This window comes from Papaver somniferum, unplaced genomic scaffold (assembly GCF_003573695.1).
Source record: "Papaver somniferum cultivar HN1 unplaced genomic scaffold, ASM357369v1 unplaced-scaffold_83, whole genome shotgun sequence".
Taxonomy (NCBI): Eukaryota; Viridiplantae; Streptophyta; class Magnoliopsida; order Ranunculales; family Papaveraceae; genus Papaver; species Papaver somniferum.
In genome coordinates this window covers 1,055,816-1,076,080 of record NW_020651304.1, presented here as the reverse complement: position 1 = coordinate 1,076,080, position 20,265 = coordinate 1,055,816, and the positions used below count along the sequence as shown (strand labels likewise).

The following is a 20,265-nucleotide window of genomic DNA, read 5'->3' as shown; positions in this document are numbered from 1 at the left end:
CATTCAAAGGAACTTATATTAACTGAATATAGGCGAGGCGCCGAAATTTACAGAACATCTGGGATGGTTGCTACATTCGCTAGTCTGGATAAATTTCATGTAAGTATATTGAACGGATAAATAAATATGCTGGTGGAGAGTTTAGCACTCACGGCACCGTTTCCTTACAGAGTGACGTCACATCAGATGCAAGGTTTTACGATTTCGACCCTAAGCTAAAAACCACCATCAACACATATCTAATGTCAGTAGGTTCTAATATGATGTAATATAAAATAGATAGAACACGTAGTCGTAAAAACTATCAATCCTTAGACCCTTGCAATACTTTTTTAATTGGAATAGACAAAAGAAATATGCCTAGAAATAAATAAGAAAAACAAAAACTTGAAATAATCAAATACCTTAAGTTTTAACTATCCTTAAAACTTGCATAATCCTTTGACCTGTAATGCTCAACTCATGTACTGGAAGAGCATCAGTTGCAAGCTCAATTTTCCATATGACTGCACATTTCTGGTCTCTGTACATTCCCAGTTCTTAAATTGGAATAGTTGCCTCGGAAAGACGCCAAAATATCAATCCGCTTCGCAAACCAAAATGCCGCATGCCTTTGTGTCCCCATATTGCCTGTGCGAGCATTCCTCCTTACTGCAAAAGAAGAAGTTTTGAATTTCCAAAGCATCAAATTCATAACATGTTTTTCCACGGATCCACTTAGGCCTCAAGTGCAATAGGTTTTTGTCCAATAACTTGGTGCTGAATAGACAAAAATAACTCACACGGCAGTCTGTCATAAAAATAACTGAACAAACTCACAATTGGATGGAGATACCTGCAGAATAAGAATATTCTACGCAACATACAGGTGTTTTGTGACGATTTAGCTGGTACACGTTACACAAACTTCGCCTGCAAAATCAAAAATAAACTAAAATAAATCATCAAAAAAGTTTCCAAAATCAAGTAAGAGAAACTAAGAAAGCAAAAATCAAAATAAAACATAGATCGACCATTTGTAAGTGAAAAACTTACAACAAAGCCCAAAAACAACGAAATAAGTAAATAGAGAAAATGAATAAACACTAAAACAGTAAGATAGATTGATCCGATTTTGAATTTCTAGAATCAATATGGATAAAAACGGTGACCGAAAAGATTCACCTTTTTACATAATCTGTCATGATACCACTGCTTTGACAGTCGCCCTACAGAAAAACAAAAAAGAAAATAAAAAGTGAAGTATTAAAATTAGAACCCCAACAGCATGAATAATCATTAAAACCATGATAATACCTGGTATTGGTTCGAACTGGTAGGCCCTTATCTGCTAAATCAAAGCACCACCAATTAATTAATAATAAAAGAGCAAACCCCGATAGTCTTCGATCAGTAATACATGCAACGGCAAAGTCACCACAAGTAGAATTTAAATAACAGAACTTTAGACTAATTTTGGGGCACAGGTTGGGAAGTATACCTTATTTGCAGCTTCTTCTGTTGCAAACTGTTTGCATCAACAACTTCCCCAGTCTGTCAATAGTAACAACAAAAGAATATCAAAATAGATAAAGGTCAGAAAAAATAACTATAACATAAACTATTCACAAATCAGATTTAATCGAGGAAAGTGGTAGTCTCCTAACTAAATTGTTTTTGATCTTTCTAAGCTTTAGAAGGGGTTATATGCTGCAAGATAAGGCACACGAATGATTAGAATTGAACATAAGCCATAATCAGAAACAAAATTTAGATAAGGTAACATATCATATGGAGTAGAATAAGTCCCAGATGACAAATTGAAATAACAACATATGGGTTAGAATTGAACATGAATATAATATAACTAACCGTGATAGTGAATTTACAGATAAGATAGCAAAATCAAAATAAAACATAAAAAAGGAGCAAACCCTATTCTAACTCTGTTATGATTAGATTTGATAACCCGCATCTACAAAATCAAAAACCAAAAATCACGTTTATAGTTGAAAAATACGAAATTAAAAATCAAATTAGTATAATGAACAACAAATAAATCATAGAAACTCATATCTAAAAATTCAAAAAAGAATTTCTCCTAACCTCCGGAGTTGAGAATGGAGAAGAAAAGAAAAAGGTTAAACTTAGGTTATACCAGTCAAGTATTGTATTTAGTTTTTAAGTTTTATCTTTTTCCAACTTCAGCCGAAATCGCACCTATAAAATATACCGAACAAACATTTTAGAAGTAAAAACCAATGATAATAACATAGTACATGACGACGAAGAAAGAAGAGATACAGAGGAAAAATAATAATCATAAAGAGAAAGGAAGCGGCCGGAGAAAAGAAATTAGGGATGTGGTGGGTAAAAACTGGAATACGGTGGTAATACTTATGATGTAAAAAAACAAGAATATTGTGGTGTCTGCGGATGTAGTTTTGGTGGTGTGAAATAACTGGAGGATTCTATTGGTTGAAATATATCCCGGTGGGGCCAGAAGCTCTCAGAAGAGAGTTTTGTTCAGTTTTTAACCACAACAGAGGAAATTCACCTGAAATCATATTATTATTAATTGGTAATGTTTCTGGTTTCAGATTAAGATTTGATTTCATTTTCATTTAAACTATTTTTTTAGATCTATTTTTCGTGTTTTTTCAAAGAAGAAGTGTCATTTTTGAAGATCGGTGGTTTACTAGATCGATTTAATTTGTTACTAGATTGGTGAATTTGTTAGGCAACTCAGATTGAAAAATATTGATCAAAAAAAAAAACTCAGATTGAAAATAAATTAGTTGCCTAGTTCATTCTCTCCATGTGATGATTAGAAAATTGTTTTGTAGTTTGATTTCGTCTCATCTTGTTCCCTAGCTGTATGTTTTTTTTATCGGTCAATAGGAAAAGATTCATTGAAAAAGAGGTACTCAAGAGGGGTACTCAACCCAATAAATATAACCTATACAAAAAAATGATACCGAATTAAGGAATCGATCACCAAAAGAAAAGAACAAAGAAAAAAGAGCCAAGAGAACTTAAAAAAACATTCACCCAAGATCTCAAATCCAACTCAAAGCGGTTGATAAAAATATGAGTTGAGTGAAATAAATCTTCCACTAATGATCCATAGTTGTCTTTCTGATCATTGAGTGAAATTTCATTTATTGATTAATTTGTATGTGGATGTCTAACAACACCACCCAATATTTCGCTTAGCAATATGTATGGACTAACTCCGAAATACTTTGCTAGAGAATCAACTAGACAGTCAGACTCAATCTAGATAAAAGTATCTCAAGGAGTTAATATCTCTCTCTTGATTTGATTTTTACTCAAGCTAAAATCAATAACGAGTCTTTATCAAATACAAGGAATAACTTGGACGGTACCAAAGACCAATGTCCAAGGATCAATCAGTATCAATCAATAACCAAAGGTTGGATTTCCAATTGATGATGACGAACGTACAATCTTTACTATTTAAATTATATAAAATATAATGCAGAAAAGAAATAGCACAGACACCAGAAATGTTGTTAACGAGGAAATCGCAAATGCAGAAAAACCCCGAGACCTAGTCCAGATTGAATACACACTGTATTAAGCCGCTACAGACACTAGCCTACTCCAAGCTAACTTCGGACTTGACTATAGTTGAACCCCAATCATTCTCCCACCGATCCAAGGTACAGTTGTACTCCTACGCCTCTGATCCCAGCAGGATACTGCGCACTTGATTCCCTTAGCTGATCTCACCCACAACCAAGAGTTGCTGCAACCCAAAATCGCAGACTTGATAATAAACAAATCTGTCTCACGCAGAAAAGTCTATCAAAGGATAAATCTGTCTCCCACAGATAAACCCTAGGTTTTGTTCCGTCTAAAGATATGAAATCAAGGTGAACAGGAACCAATTGATAATCCGGTCTTATATTCCCGAAGAACAGCCTAGATTAATCAATCACCTCTCTACAATCCTTCCTGACTACACAGGCGGTTTGTCGAGGAATCACAAACAGTGAGACGAAGATGTTTGTGACTTTTTTATCTTGCCTATCGGAGAACTCTCACGATCTAAAGCCAATCAAAGATTGTACTCGTACGATAGAAGATGCAAGATCATATCACACAACTACGATAAAAGTAGTATCGGTCTGGCTTCACAATCCCAATGAAGTCTTTAAGTCGTTAACCTGGTTTTAGAGAAGAAAACCAAAGGTTAAAGGAGAATTGACTCTAGCGAGCGCACTAGTATCACACAGACGTGTGGGGATTATTTTTGCACAATGCTAGATGCCTCCTTTATATAGTCTTCAAATCAGGGTTTTGCCTTAGTTACAAAGCAATCCATATTCACCGTTAGATGAAAACCTGATTTATATTCAAGCTAATATTTCTCAACCGTCAGATCGAAAACTTAGCTTGTCACACACACTTGGGTAGACGTTTACTGGGTTTGTGAAAACCATGCCCAAACGTGTACGTGTATGTTGGTTCAACATAGTAACCCAAAAGGTTAACCGTATGAGCATTTCATATTAACCTTGTTCTTCTTCACCATAACTATCTCAATTGACTCAAATGAACTAGTTAAAGAGTTTTTCAATTGCTATGAGATCTTATGTAACTACACAAGACACAATTGAAACAAAGATGATTCGATTCGATTGAATCGGCTCATGAACTTTATAGCCACGGTTTGCATAAAGCATTCCTTAGTAATTTAAGTTTCATGTTCAGAGCACATCTTTAGATCATAACCTCTTAAGCTCACAAACAAGTTCGCGGACTTAAGACAACCGGTGGAGTTTTCCAAACTCAGCAGAAAATCTCGGCAAAGAGACTTTCGCCAGTTCGCGGACTGGGTTCGCGGACTTGGAAAAGCCAATTCCTCCGGCTTCTATCAATCAACAAAGTTCTAAAACTTCGTATTAAGGAATACATGGTTATGTAATCTAAACTCTCATATCAATCATTGAGACATTCTCAGAGGACATTATATATCCGTTATTCACAGATCGTTTCGCGTCAGAGCAATTCTCAAAGTAATTGAAACTTTTCATGACTTTCGTCACTAGGTGAAGATAAACTTGATCAAAGCGAAACGCTTTACCAACACATGATTTCGAGATATAGATAGGCGATATATACTCGGCTAGAAATATCAAATGTGTATGATCCAGTCTATATAGCATACGACTTTTGTCTCATAAGAAGTAGGAGATAGAAGAGATAGACTTTTGAGTGATATATAAGTTCAAGTCTCCACATACCTTTTTGTTGATGAAGTTCCACGGTTCCTTGAGTAGATCTTCGTCGTTGTATGATGAATCGCCATGAAGTCCTTGATCTCAACTACACTTTTTTATCCTAGTCCGAGACTTAGCTATGTCGGCTAGAAATCAAGACTTACAGTTTTGATCACTAACATTGACAAACATGCTTGAGATAGCAACGCATGCGAGGTCGACTGAGCTATGCTCTAATAATAAGTTCATGTAGGCCAGTGTAAAATAGTAACGGTCAACCAATCGCCAATTGTAGATTATTTGCATGGAGTTTATTTAATGATACATATTTCATGACTTGCATTTATGTACATTGAAAAGTCCATAATTACATTCGAGTGTTCAGTTTGTGTTTTTCGGTACTTTTTTTTAGTCTAACAGCTGTTATTTATTGCTTGAAGGAACTTAGGTTCGCGCGCACTGAAAAGACACCAGCTTACTATGAGAACCTAGAAAATTTTTCAAAGCTTTGGGATATTATGGCAGCTTATACCTGGATAGATAAGGATGTTGGATATTGTCAAGGTGAGAGACGATGATCCTTAGCTCTTTATAGTAGAAAATGTGTATATAAGTCATATGTGTAACTCCAGAAACACAAATAATGACAGAGCTTTCCCATGCTTTTATGTGAGAGTGTTGGTAGAATATCTAACAAGTTTTTGAGTTTCAGTCTTTTAGCTGTTATACCTAATATTGAATCTATTAATTTCCGACAGATAACGGTGTGTCACTGCAAGCCACCTCAAGATGGCCAGGTTAGTGGGTTGTTGATCTATGTTCAAAACAACAAGTACGTGCAGTAGCTGCTACCTTTTCTCATGTATATCTGTATCGAATATAACAATATATATACATATGCTTGTCGGCAGTTCCAGATATACAAATAATATGTATGTGTAACTAGGAGTTACACAAGTAAGATGCATGTGTAATTTCTAGTTTCACATATTATATGCATGTGTAAGTGCTGATTACATATGCATATTGTATGCGTACCAGCAGATTAAACATACATTTTGTATGTGTATCAGCAGATTTTGGTTTTTTATTTATGTTTAACTTTTGGGTACACATGCCATATGAATGTGTAACTTATGAGTACACATGGGAACTTCATGTGTAACTCCCAGTTACACTAGATAGATGCATGTGTAACTTCCAGTTACACTAGACAGATTTTTGTTATTCGCCTTACTATTGCTCTATGATTTTGTTTCTTTATTTTTGTTCATCCAACCTAATCCTACTGACATTTATTTTTTATAGATATGCAAGTATTTTGGAATCTAGGAAGACAAAGAGGAAAGGGAAAGTTACTATTATACGATATCGTAGCGTAGCGTATTTTTATGATTTCGTTTTACATATCTAGTGTTTTAACTCGTCTATTGTATTCAATAACAACCTTTTACTATAATTGATAAACGGAGAAATTGTTGTAAATGAGTATTAAAACGATACAATACTTTTTTGTATGTTTGTTTATGATGTGCAACTACTGAGTACACATCCATGTGTATGTGTAACTTCTCACTACACATGCATGCCATATGGATGTGTAACTTCTGGATACACGTACCATATGGATATCTAACTTATGGATACACATATGGGCGGTGGTTAGTGGTAGTTGGCGGTGCTAGGTGGCGGAGGTAGTCAGTGGCGGTGGTGGTCAGAGGTAGTTGGTGGTGGACGGCGGTGGTCGGAGGTAGGTGGTGGACGGCGGTGTTCGGAGGTGTCTGTGGTGGTCGGAGGTGGCGGGAACATCATCACACTATATTTTAATAATCGTGGGCTTAAATTTAAATTTTATTTAATTATGGGCTTGACAATATACATAAGGGTACCAACGTGTTTTAATATTTTGGGTCCTAGATTTAAAGTTCTTTTAATTAAGGACTTGATATTATGGGTAACCCATTGGTGGGACCTTAGCCTAGTTTTCCATTAACGTTTGCTTGTTTCTTTCTTTTTTAACTTAAAAGTTTCTTTTTTTTTTTTTTTGAAAAAACGGGCCAATGTTGTATTAAAAAGAAAAACAGCTGAAAGACCAGCCTATTACAAATAATTTAGATCGAAACAGTTCTCAATGGTTAATACCTAGAACTGCCTACCGGTTCATAAAAAAATCTCGAAAGGTTACACAATGAAACCATGAGTGGATTGAACCCCATTGAAAGAGAAGTTTTTGGATCTCAATTATGATCATGTCCTTATTTCTTCGTATCTTTTTCGCCATCACTCTTCGGTTTTCCCCCCCAAACAGCCCAACAAATTGCAAAGGGTAGCATATACCATACTTTTTTGCCAGACCTCTACAGTAATTGGAGTGTCATTCTTTAAAGTGAAGATGAATGTTGTCCTTATGCAGCCAGTCTCTCTCCATAGAAATGGTGAAATAATCCGAAATTCCTTTTGTAAACTGACAATGCAGCAAGGTATGTTTTGAAAAGACAAGGGTACCCAAATATACTCAATCTAAAACTTTTCCACTTGTAAGTCCTTTCTCCGAAATTAATTATCTATGGACTGAGTCGAGACAATAAAACTAATCGGTTCACACTTCGTGTGATCGTCTATGGATACGAGATCATGACAATACAACATAGAAGTATGTTTACTTGATAAGAGGTTCAGACTTAACCAAACACAATAGGATTACTATCAAGTAAATAGGAACTAACGTTTGTGTATTTTACTTCTAATTATGATAAAAATAATTATAATTGTGGAAATATAAAAGTAAAAGACACAGCAAGATCTTGTTAACGAGGAAACCGCAAATGCAGAAAAACCCCGGGACCTTGTCCATAATTGAATACTCTCAGGATTAAGTCGTTATACAAAATCAAACCAACTTCGTATAGTTGAGATCAAGAAACTAAACCTATAGTTCACCTAGTTCCGTCTGTATTCCCACGCCTCCAACTTGTAATAAGTCACGTACTTGGAACAATTCCTTTGGTTCGTATTCCAAACAGTAAAGGAACAACAAATTTTTTTGGTATCAACTCTTTTCAACCAAGTGATGTGAGTTCGACCAAAGTCTCTTCCGTTTATCTCAATAAACTCCTCTGTTAGGTCCTTAGATCTATCTACTAACAATTACCGAAGTAATCGTCTAGATTTTGCAATCAATACTTTGAATCACAAAGAAACGTGTTGATGCCGCAATCCAATCTACCACAAGGATAAACTGATTATAGTTGGATCTTCTTTAACCGAAAAAAAGTATTGTGCACACCAGAGATTATGAACCCAAATCAGAAATCTTCAAAGTCATCTTTGTCTTCAAATCTTCTTAGATATTCAATAAACACTTGCACACAATCAACTTGAAACTCTTGTGATCAATCACGCACAGAACGGAGTCTGTTAACAATGGATTATCACAAGACGTCTTTAGAACTACAAACAGTCTAAAGATCCCCGTCGAAACTTCGATCTAGTTTGAGTGAATCTTATATCAGAAGAGAAGATTCTCAAGCATAAACAAACTAGGTGCAATCAAAGTTCAACAACCGTTAGTCAATCAAATCAATCGAAAACTAATAATAAACCACAATCATATAGTTTCCCTCCAATGGTACTTATAGAGCATCTCAATCCCAAAGAAGTCTTTAAACTGAGCGGCCGTAAGAGATTTCGTCTAATTAGGTTACTTTCCTCTCCGAATAGGCGGCTCCATCAGTAACAACACAACTAGGTAGTTTTGCTGGCTCTGGGGATTAGTTTGCTAGAAATGCAAACTTTTATATTTATAGACGAAGGAAGTTTGGACACCAAGGAATTTCCAAAACCGAAAATATTCTAAATATATGCAATATATTCCAGATTCGGTTTCCATAATTCCTGGAAATGCTTTGTCCGAACATTGACCGAAAATCTCTTAGAAAATCTCCAATTAGTAAATGCACATTACCAATTTTCATTTTCCAAAAATAAAACTAAAAATATTAATTAAAAGATTCTCAACTTATTTTTTTCGATCCGGGATTTTCGTTTAGCTATTAAGGAATATATTTGAACAATAAAAGATAAGCGTTACTGCATATGTTCAAAGAATGTCGACATCATTACTTTGTAAGTCCTCTTTCATACTTACAATCTTGAAACCGATTTGCCACACTTCCAAACGAGTTTAGAATTGGTTCATCTGAATTTCAAGAACTATGTGATTGATTAAGAACACTCAATCACAAATCATGGGTTTCACGGTTCTACCAAAACAAGTTTCGGTTCTACCTCCATGTGAGTATTGTGCATAGTCACACTAGCTTTCCAAAAATTCGGTTGACTAGGTACTAGGATCGGTTCCCCACATACTTATGGTAACTACTTGTATTTGCTGCACATGTCCATAGGATCGGTTCCCCTTTCACTAAAAACTTGTTGCACATGTTCATATATAGGATCGGTTCCCCCATCTACTAAAAACGTGTTACACCTCTTACAAGGATCGATTTCCCTTTTGTGATCGGTTGCACCTCTTCATAGGATCGGTTTCCATTTGCTTAGAGTTTTTCATACCAATAACACTAAATCGATTATACCATCTCAGGTGATTACTTAAGATCGGTTTCACTAATAAAAGTCATACCAATACAAAAGTCAGGCCTTGTGAATAGTTTTACCAAGAACATAAACAAGTCATAAGCGGTTATAATAATCACACATATTGGTAGTTCAAAAGATATGCAATGAATAACAATACCAATAAGCCTAGCGATTTCCCTTTCGATTCACGAAACAAGTTCATGAATTTACTTCCTTTAAACTAATGTAAAACATTATTTCCTAGGATGAAATCTTCACCTCATACCCATACATAATCACAATAGCATTCAAGCGATTATGTTGATGTCTTATATACGAAGTTCGAAAGATAAGCGTTATACTTCGTATTGTATTCCTTAATACTACGTCTAACTAGAGTGTAATCATTCATGCTTCGCAGTTATGTTTTCAATATGCACAACTTGAAAGATACGTTAGGGAATGAAACAGTTCAAGTCAAATATCACTAACCTCAAGTGGAAGGATGATGTTGTCGTTGTAACTCCTTACTTCTTCACTTATTCAAGTCTTCGCAATACTTGTAGTGTCTCATATCCTAATAATTTCAAGCTAACCTATATGAAGTTGACTCTAGTACATAATCAAGTGACTCTTTAAATGAGTTTTGGTTCACTAAAATATGACAACCAAACTTGACATACCAACTCTTGGTGGGTTCAACCGAGCTATGCTCTAACAATATCCCCTTTTGTCAATTTTAGTGGAAAAACTCTTACATCATATGGATAAACAAATTACAAGAATTCATTACACATACGCTTGATTCCAAATTCAACAACACAATAACATGTATACATTCAATCCATAAATGTCGTTGTTGACATTATAATAAGAAAGCTAATACTCCCCCTAAAGGTAAGATAGGAAGATTTTATCAATCCGCATGTCTTTGTTATTCCTTTGTGGTCCACATAACTACAAGTATGATATGATATGCTACTCCCCCTTAGTCTATGCTTTACTCTTTTGTTAGATAAACGTTTAAGCACCAATGTCCATTCCCTTAGTGATACCAATCAATATAAATCAATACCAGTATCACTTGTTTACTCCATATATTTCTCCCCCTTTTTGTAACAAAATGACAAAGTTACGAGAAAATAAAGGACAAACCGAAAGGATCTTACAAATATCAAAACCGAAACTACAAAGTAGTTTTGTTTTGATATGTTACCAAGGAAACAATTGCACAAAGCAATTTTCCCTAATAGTTTAGCAAACCAAAAATCGACTAAGCACCTTAGTTCCTTTGCTAAACCGATTATACAAATACAATCGCTTGTTCGATAAGACTAAAATAAAGATAACTCTATTTCTCTCATCAGGTTCTAATTATCCATATAACTTAGACCTTTAATCTTTTAAACAAGACAAGTACTAGGTTAGTTAAGTAGCATTCCTTGTTAAGGCATTCGATTAGACTTGAATAACCGAAACCTCCACTTTGATAAGTCTAACTAAGATCAGAATTAACTTAGTTTTTTTTATCCGGAATTGAATTGGACTAAACAATTCATCCCGTAAACCTTTTCTTTCGTTAAGCCATAAACAATTCATACAAACCAAATAAATCAACTTGCATAATTATTCACCTCAACCGGAAGCAATTGAAACAACATAGATATTAAAGCACCGCAATTGCACCGAAATTTTTTAAGCCTAAACAATTGATACCAAACAATAAACCAAGATAACAATAGTTTTTCTTAAACGGAAACAATTGAATCACACACACATCCATACACAAATAATGGAATAAAACATCAATTGTACCGAAATTTTGTTAAGAAAAAGCAATAAATATACGCAATAAACTCAGGCTTTTCTTAAACAGGAAAACGATTAACTAACAAAGTCGTTACCTCAAATTTCGCATCCTCTTCTCCAATATGTCTGCATCTTCTTCCAGGGAGAATTGATATCGAAATTCATTATGTTGTCATCCTTATGAAAAACAAAAGAATATCAACAACCAACCTTTACCAGAGAAAGGTTGAAAACCGGTTTTAACTATTGCAAGCAAAAGTTGAAACCACGAAACACATAAGCTTTTATGCTAAACCAAACGATTCAACATATTGTGACTTTTTCACATATCATTTCAATCAGAACCCCTCATGATCCTTTGATAAAACCTACCAACATGGGCTAGAACTTAATCATGCTAACCAAAAAGTCACCCAAACCATAAGGGCCACAACATATGAGATCGAATATCAAGGTTAGAAAAACCGAAACCAAACATCCCATACACATACATAGCAATAAGATAAAGCATTCAAGCACATGCTATGTAACTCAAAAACTATCACAAGAAAAATTATAAACCAAATAATTTTATTCATAATAAGAAATAGTTTTATTCATAATAGACTTTGTTGAAATAATCAAAAACTAATGTCTATTGTCTTTGAACAAGTGTTTAAACTTATTCATCGTTGTTATCTAATACAAGTGTCTTCTCAGGTCACTTGTAATTCCTTTTAAGGAGTAATCTCATCAAGTAGAGACTGAAACTTGCAGAAAACATTCTCAAGATGATTAAGAGTGTTGGTAAGGTGCGCAACATCATCTAACGAACTTTCATGGGATGTTTTTATTAACTCTTTGTAGCAGAGTACTCGTTTCCATTCAGTATTAACTCTTTCATCAAGTAGGACTCTTCTTCCCATTATGTCTAGTACACCATCTAGTAAACTGGATGCATGCACCTTTGAAGAGGATAATTGAATTAAATGATAGCATCTGTTGTTGCACAATGTTAGCCTGTCTGATTCCAGGGAATCAAGATATTTTTCAATTTCATGAATACATTATTCACTGACAATTTTCTCCACAGGTTACTCCATTCACCATATAGAGAATTTGGTAGCACTTTCCCTTGAACATTCGAGCAAGTTTCTTGGAGAAAATCATCGTTGTAAGCTTTTTCTTTAGATATTCATTTAGTATCATCCTTGAAAGTATGCTTAAGAGAACCTCCAGATAAATATTTTGAGAAATCACAAAGTTTACCTTGAACGAAAATATTTTAAAGACTTGCAAAATAATCCAAGTTTTTATTTCCGATGTTGATGAGACATTTATTTTTAAAAAAACATATTTTCGGTAACATATTCTTTCAATATGCATGATACCAATCCATTCATGGATTTTTAGGAACCGAAATGGTCCACATTACCGAAGATCAACCCATGAGATATGGGTTATGCCATAGTTTGACATATCAGGATTAACAAATCCTTTTATCTTGTCACTGGTTTCGAAGAAACCATTGTGAGGTGAATGCATATGGCTACTTTTCATTGAAAAGATGAAAAGATACTTATTATTCTCATAAGTTCGAAGTGTTTCTTTAACTAGAATTATATTGCAATATGATTTTATTACAATATTGTTTTTCAATATAGTAAGAGCTCTTACTTTATTGAAAAAGTTTCGAGTAATTTGATTCTCTGTTTGAAAATTCCTTTCCATAAGGTTGCTTCTAAAATCTAATCCAACAGGATTGTTTGTGGATATTGTTGATAAAGGACCAAAGACAAGATTCACAAACCTTAAGATTTTGATATGATAATTTCTCTTAGTGAGATGTTCACAATGAGAAATAGAAGCAACAGAGGAGGCATTCAGTAACCCAATTAGGTTACCGTTGAGAATCCTTCTTGAACTATATTGATTTCCTTGAATGAGAGATTCATAAGGGGAAATCAGTGTATCATCTCTTAAATGAAAGAGAGACTTTCTAGAGAAGTTGTAAGTTCTTAACAAACTTCTAGAAGATTCCTTTAATGAGAGTATTGCACTCTTCATTTTTATCCTCCACCATGGGACCTTGAGGATATCAAATCCTGCTACTATGTTAACTGAATCAGATATAGATTCAATTCTTATAGGTTGGATCGCATCAAACATAGATTGTTAGATCTTTTCATGTTTTCCTGCTATGATACCAATTGAAAAGACAAGGGTACCCAAATATACCTCAATATAAAACTTTTCCACCTATAAGTCCTTTCTATGAAAGTGATTGTCTATGGACTGAGTCGAGACAATGCAACTAATCGGTTCACACTTCGTGTGATCGTCTATGGATACGAGATGGAGACGATACAACAACGAAGTATGTTTACTTGATAAGAGGTTCAGACTTAACCAAACACAATAGGATTACTATCAAGTAAATAGGAATTAACGTTTGTGTATTTTACTTCTAATTATAATAAAAACAATTATAATTGCGGAAATAGAAAAGTAAAAGACACAGCAAGATTTTGTTAACGAGGAAACCGCAAATGCAGAAAAACCCTGGGACCTTGTCCAGAATTGAATACTCTCAAGATTAAGCCGCTATACAAAATCAAACCAACTTTGTATGGTTGATACCAAGCAACTAAACCTATAGTTCACCTAGTTTCGTTTGTATTCCCACGCCTCCAACTTGTAATAAGTCAAGTACTTGGAACAATTCCTTTGGTTCGTATTCCAAATAGTAAAGGAACAACAAATCTGTTTGGTATCAACTCTTTTCAACCAAGTGATGTGAGTTCGACAAAAGGCTCTTCCTTTTATCTCAATAAACTCCTTTGTCAGGTCCTTAGATCTATCTACTAACAATTACCGAAGTAATCGTCTAGATTTTGGAATCAATACTTTGAATCACAAAGAAACGTATTGATGTTGATCTACTCAACTAATCAATTCAATCTACCACAAGGATAAACTAATTATAGTTGGATCCTCTTTAACCGAAACAAGTATTGTGCACACCAAAGATTATGAACCCAAATCAGAAATCTTCAAAGTCTTCTTTTTCTTCAAATCTTCTTAGGTCTTCAATAAACACCTGCACACAATCAACTTGAATCTCTTGTGATCAATCACGCACAGAACGGAGTCTGTTAACAACGGATTATCACAAGACGTCTTTAGAACTACAAACAGTCTAAAGATCCCCGTTGAAACTTCGATCTAGTTTGAGTGAATCTTATATCAGAAGAGAAGATTCTCAAGCATAAACAAACTAGGTGCAATCAAATTTCAACAACCGTTAGTCAATCAAATCAATCGAAAACTAATAATAAATCGCAATTATCTAGTTTCCCACCAACGGTACTAATAGAGCTTCTCAATCCCAAAGAAGTCTTTAAACTGAGCGGCCGTAAGAGATTTCGCCTAATTAGGTTACTTTTCTCTCCGAATAGGCGGCTCCACCAGTAACAACACAACTAGGTAGTTTTGCTGGCTCTGAGGATTAGTTTGCTAGAAATGCAAACTTTGATATTTATAAACCAAGGAAGTTTGGACACCAAGGAAAATATTCTCAAGATATGCAATATATTCCAGATTCGGTTTCCATAATTCCTGGAAATGCTTTGTCCAAACATTGACCGAAAATCTCTTAGAAAATCTCCAATTAGTAAATGCACACTACCAATTTTCATTTTCCAAAAATAAAATTAAAAACCTTAATTAAAAGATTCTCAACTTATTTTTTCGATCCGGGATTTTCCTTTAGCTATGTTCGAAGAATGTCGACATCATTACTTTGTAAGACCTCTTTCATAGTCACGCTAGCTTTCCAAAAATTCGGTTGACTAGGTACTAGGATCGGTTCCCCACATACTTATAACTACTTGTATTTGTTGCACATGTCCATAGGATCGGCTCCCCTTTCACTAAAAAGTTGTTGCACATGTTCATAGGATCGGTTCCCCCATCTACTAAAACCTTTTGCACCTCTTACAAGGATCGATTCCCCTTTTGTGATCGGTTGCACCCCTTTACCTAGAGTTAGTCATACCAATAACACTAAATCGATCATACCATCTCAGGTGATTACTTAAGATCGGTTTCACTAATAAAAGTCATACCAATACAAAAGTCAGGCATTGTGAATAGATTTACCAAGAACATAAACAAGTCATGAGCGGTTATACTAATCACACATATTGGTAGTTCAAAATATATGCCAATGAATAACAATACCAATAAGCCTAGCGATTTCCTTTTCGATTCACGAAACAAGTTCATGAATTTACTTCCTTTAAACTAATGTAAAACATTGTTTCCTAAGATGAAATCTTCACCTCATACCCATACATAATCACAATAGCATTCAAGCGATTATGTTGATGTCTTATATACGAAGTTCGAAAGATAAGCGTTATACTTCGTATTGTATTCCTTAATACTACGTCTAACTAGAGTGTAATCATTCATGCTTCACAGTTATGTTTTCAATATGCACGACTTGAAAGATACGTTAGGGAATGAAACAGTTCAAGTCAAATATCACTAACCTCAAGTGGGAGGATGATGTTGTTGTTGTAGCTCCTTACTTCTTCACTTCTTCAAGGCTTCGCAATACTTGTAATGTCTCATATCTTAATACTTTCAAGCTAACATATACGAAGTTGACTCTAGTGCATAATCAAGCGACTCTTTCAATGAGTTTTGGTTCACTAAAATATGACAACCAAACTTGACATACCAATGCTTGGTGGGTTCAACTGAGCTATGCTCTAACATGTCTAATATCATCTTGATTAGATCATAGAGTATCTGATATTTGACACCTTCTTCTTAATAGGTTATCCACTGTGGGGAAAGCATTGTTAACTGCTAACCACGCCAGTAATTGAGCTTTGGGAGGAACTTTTTTCACCCAACTAGAGGAAAGCAAACATCTGATGGAGTCCGTAGCAGGGGCGGAGCCACATGGAGAGGAGGGTATGCAATTGTACCCCCTCAGATATAAGCTCCCAAGCCTAATTGGAACTAATTTATCCCATTTTTAATCATTTTAACCCTTTTGTATCCCCTAAAATATGTGCTGATTGGCAACTGCCCACCCATTTCTTGAATCATGGCTCCGCCCCTGGTCTGTAGAACCATCATCAATTGTAGTAGGGGAGCCTAATAATGATATCAAGCTAGATAATTCAGTTGTTACCTCTATAGAAGGAGAATGCTGAAGTTGAATTCTCCAACTGCCTTCATGAATTAGATCAACCACCTTTGCATTTTTAAGAGAAGCTGCTTTAAAAGCTCTTTTGTGAGACTCACAGAATGGAATCTTGCTGCTCCAAGGGTCTTTCCACAATCTAATGTTTTTTCCTGATCCAATATATGCACTGTAGAGTTCCAACGTACAATTCCTCTCTCATTATCAATTCCTTTCCAAAAATCTCTGCCATAAGAGGAAGTATAGGATTTTGGGAAGATGTCCTCTTTCTCAGAATTTGTTTTATGTTGAATTATTTTCCTCCAAAGTACTTCTCTTTCCCGAGTATATCTCCAGCTCCATTTGGATAGTAAAGTTCTATCGGTAGCTTTGAGATTTCTAATTCCTAAACCATCAAAATTATTTTCTCATTTTTTTAAATTTAGTTGCCTCTCTCCGCAATTACGTATATTCAGACTGAACTTTAAACTGAAACTAGCAGATGAAGAGAACTACACAACCCGACAAAGAAAAGTCTGTATAACCTTGGCCTTTGTTGTGTAGGCGATATTCTTAGATCGATGAGATCCAGTTCCTCTAAAACATGAGCTGAGGTAATTGGCCGAATGGAAGTTGAAAAGATCTGCTGCCGGTTCATCCTTACTGAATAAATAATGAATAAAGACGAAAGAAACAATTACTTACAGATCGTTATAAAGGACAAAGATAAGTAGATAAGTTTCAGGAAAAGAATCGATCAGCCTATGGATATCTACTCGGCATTTACATAATTCAACCATGGTTATCATGGTGGGATTACAATTATTGGAAACGGGAGCCGAGTTTTTCTACGTTAAGACCAAAAATCAACAACATCTGATTCAGTTCCAACTTAGTGCCAGAAGAATGGCAGGCCAAGAAGCACCCCCACCATGATTTCACGTCACTTATAAGTCCCACGGAAAGAATCCAATTTAGTGCGACAAGGTTGATCATACCTCAAGGGTGTATTCAGATTCTCAACACTAATGGACAACGATAAGTTTATTGAAAATAAGAAAAAAACGAAAACAACTCAGGAAGCAGTGCACTGAACAATTGCAGAAAATAGTACATTATATACTCTTAGGGAGGCAATTGGTATTCTCACATCTGTGTTTATGTTGGTCAAGGACAACAATCAGAACAGCATAGCAAACCAGACAAAAGCAACCTATTTCTCTGCATTGGTGTGTTTCATATCACGGCTTGTTCAGTCTCATGTTATAAAAGCATAAAAGAAGTACATTCACAGGAACTTTCTATTAACCAAATGAAAATGAAACAAGAACCATAAAATGAAAAAAGAAGAAACAAAAACAATGCTTTTACTTCTGTGCTTTAGCACACATCAAAATGGCATACAACAAGGTTCCAGCAACCACAACCCAAACACTAAACAAGATGTCTGTTGGCCTTATTACAGGAAAGAGATGTGGTAAAGGGGACTCGCCATACTACACCAAACCGAGCAGTTCTACTGTTAGCTATGCTAACTCAAACTTTGACAGACAACAACAGTAAAATATACTGATGCCTGTCTGCAAAACTCTTCAAAGCTCGAATTCTTCGTCTTGCAAAATCTGCTGTGCAGCTTCTTCTTCCTCCTCATCAAGCACAAAATACTCATTCTTCTCAACTGGTCTAAACATATAGAACATTACCATGTAGAATGCCAAACTCACTGTTTCTTCAGCTGCAGTACTAACCCATTGATACTTGTATGCAGAAATTGTTTTCAATGCAAACACCACTATTCGCGTGAAATACAAATACCCAATCACAACTATATAAAATTGTCTAAATAGTGTCAACTTAGCCAAATTCCTCGCAGCTTTCCCATCCATTTTCGATGTTTCTTTCAATGATCTGATCGACCATACGATTGGGAATATAATTGCACAACAACAAACGATATCAACCAACAAGAAAACTTGATTCCAAGTTACCCAATCTTTGATAAAAGGACCAGTTTCTCCAATCACAACTGAAGCTAAATTGGCTAAAACTTGTAAGGGAATCACAATCATCAACACCTTCTTCTCTTTCTCTTGTAAAAATGGCTTCAAAAACGACCAACCAGTTCCAATCAACACAATCACAGTAAACAACAACGTTACCCTAATAAACTGGAAAATGTAAAACAACACATCCCATCCATGAGCCGTCCCAGTAACCTTAACATAATGTTTATCCTCAGCAGCAGATATCAAATTCAATGCTTTCATCAACAATAACCCCGCCATCAAAAGATGAATTCGATGAACCGAATGCTTATTTGTAATACAAACATAAATCCAGCCAACTAAGAAGACAAAATAAGCTAATGAAAACACAAAATACATCATAGGTAGTTTAGTCTGACCTGCTGGTAGATAATCCTTGTCAACACCATTATCAACATTGTAGATCTCTGTTCTAACATCCATATTAACTTGACATTGTGGTACACAATTTGTAAAGAAAAGACTGTACTCATTAGGAACAGTAACAGGGAATGAATTATTGTAAGAATTACTCTGAGGTGGATTTAATTCTTTAAAAGTGAATAACGAGAGAATGTAATGACTATCAAGAACACAGAAATTAGGGTTTTGTTCACTTTCTATGATTACTTGAATTAGGGCTTCTTCTGAGAGAAGAAAAAAACCTAATCGAGATGGATCTGGTTGTGAAACAGATGAAGAGTATTGTACATCTGTTACTTTAACATTAACGTGGCCGGTATGAGTGAAACCGAATCGTTCGAATAAGATCATTGGTCTTGAATCTGCACGGATCTCTAAATTTTTTATTTCTGCGGATGTTAATGAAATGAATAGAGAAGAGATCGAGAGGAAAAACAGAAGATTTACAAAAAATCTCTTCATTTTGCAGAGAAATTTGGAAAATGCTTGTTTTTCGATTGCTTCGAGAGGAAGAGGAAGAAGAAGAAACAAGGAGAAGAACGTGAGAGGAGAGAGAATATGAATCCACCAACATATTGTTGAACTGGAAAACGTGAAATCGACGTTTTTTTATTACCGGAAATGCCCTTACTAGAAATGATTAGCTGCTTGAAATGCAGCGTCATCAAGGAAACGTTAGGTTTCATTTTCAGTAATATACGGGTTCGATTTACTTGATTCGTTCTTCGCTCTTAATCAATGGTTGAGTTTGTTAGTGCTAGCACCATGGTGTACTCCATCCCTTCCCTATCGCTCATATGTAGGAAAGGGATGACACAAGGAAGCCAATTTTATGGGGGCTCGCTATCGCTTCCTACACGTATGAATAGTATCAAATGGCTACTGAGTAGCCGTGTCAGTTAACTTGTTGACTTGACCAATACGGCTACTCAGTAGTCGTTTTATAGGTTTGAGTCACCAGAAGCGAGCTTGGGCTCCCCACTTCTTCTTCTTCTCTAGTTTTTCATCCTCTCAAAACCCTTTC

The 20,265-nt window shown here is 35.3% G+C and overlaps 1 protein-coding gene across 1 annotated transcript; it reads right to left on the bottom strand.

Moving 5' to 3' along the window:
• Positions 1-18,028: 18,028 nt before the first annotated feature.
• On the bottom strand, positions 18,029-19,798 carry LOC113345763 (protein GPR107-like). The gene has a single exon (XM_026589442.1). It carries the CDS (start codon positions 19,701-19,703, stop codon positions 18,387-18,389), a length of 1,317 nt encoding a protein of 438 aa, XP_026445227.1. The 5' UTR covers positions 19,704-19,798; the 3' UTR covers positions 18,029-18,386.
• Positions 19,799-20,265: the final 467 nt, after the last annotated feature.

Coding starts and splice junctions, on each gene's coding strand:
- LOC113345763 (XM_026589442.1), bottom strand. CDS start 19,703: ATGAAGAGATTTTTTGTAAATCTTCTGTTTTTCCTCTCGATCTCTTCT.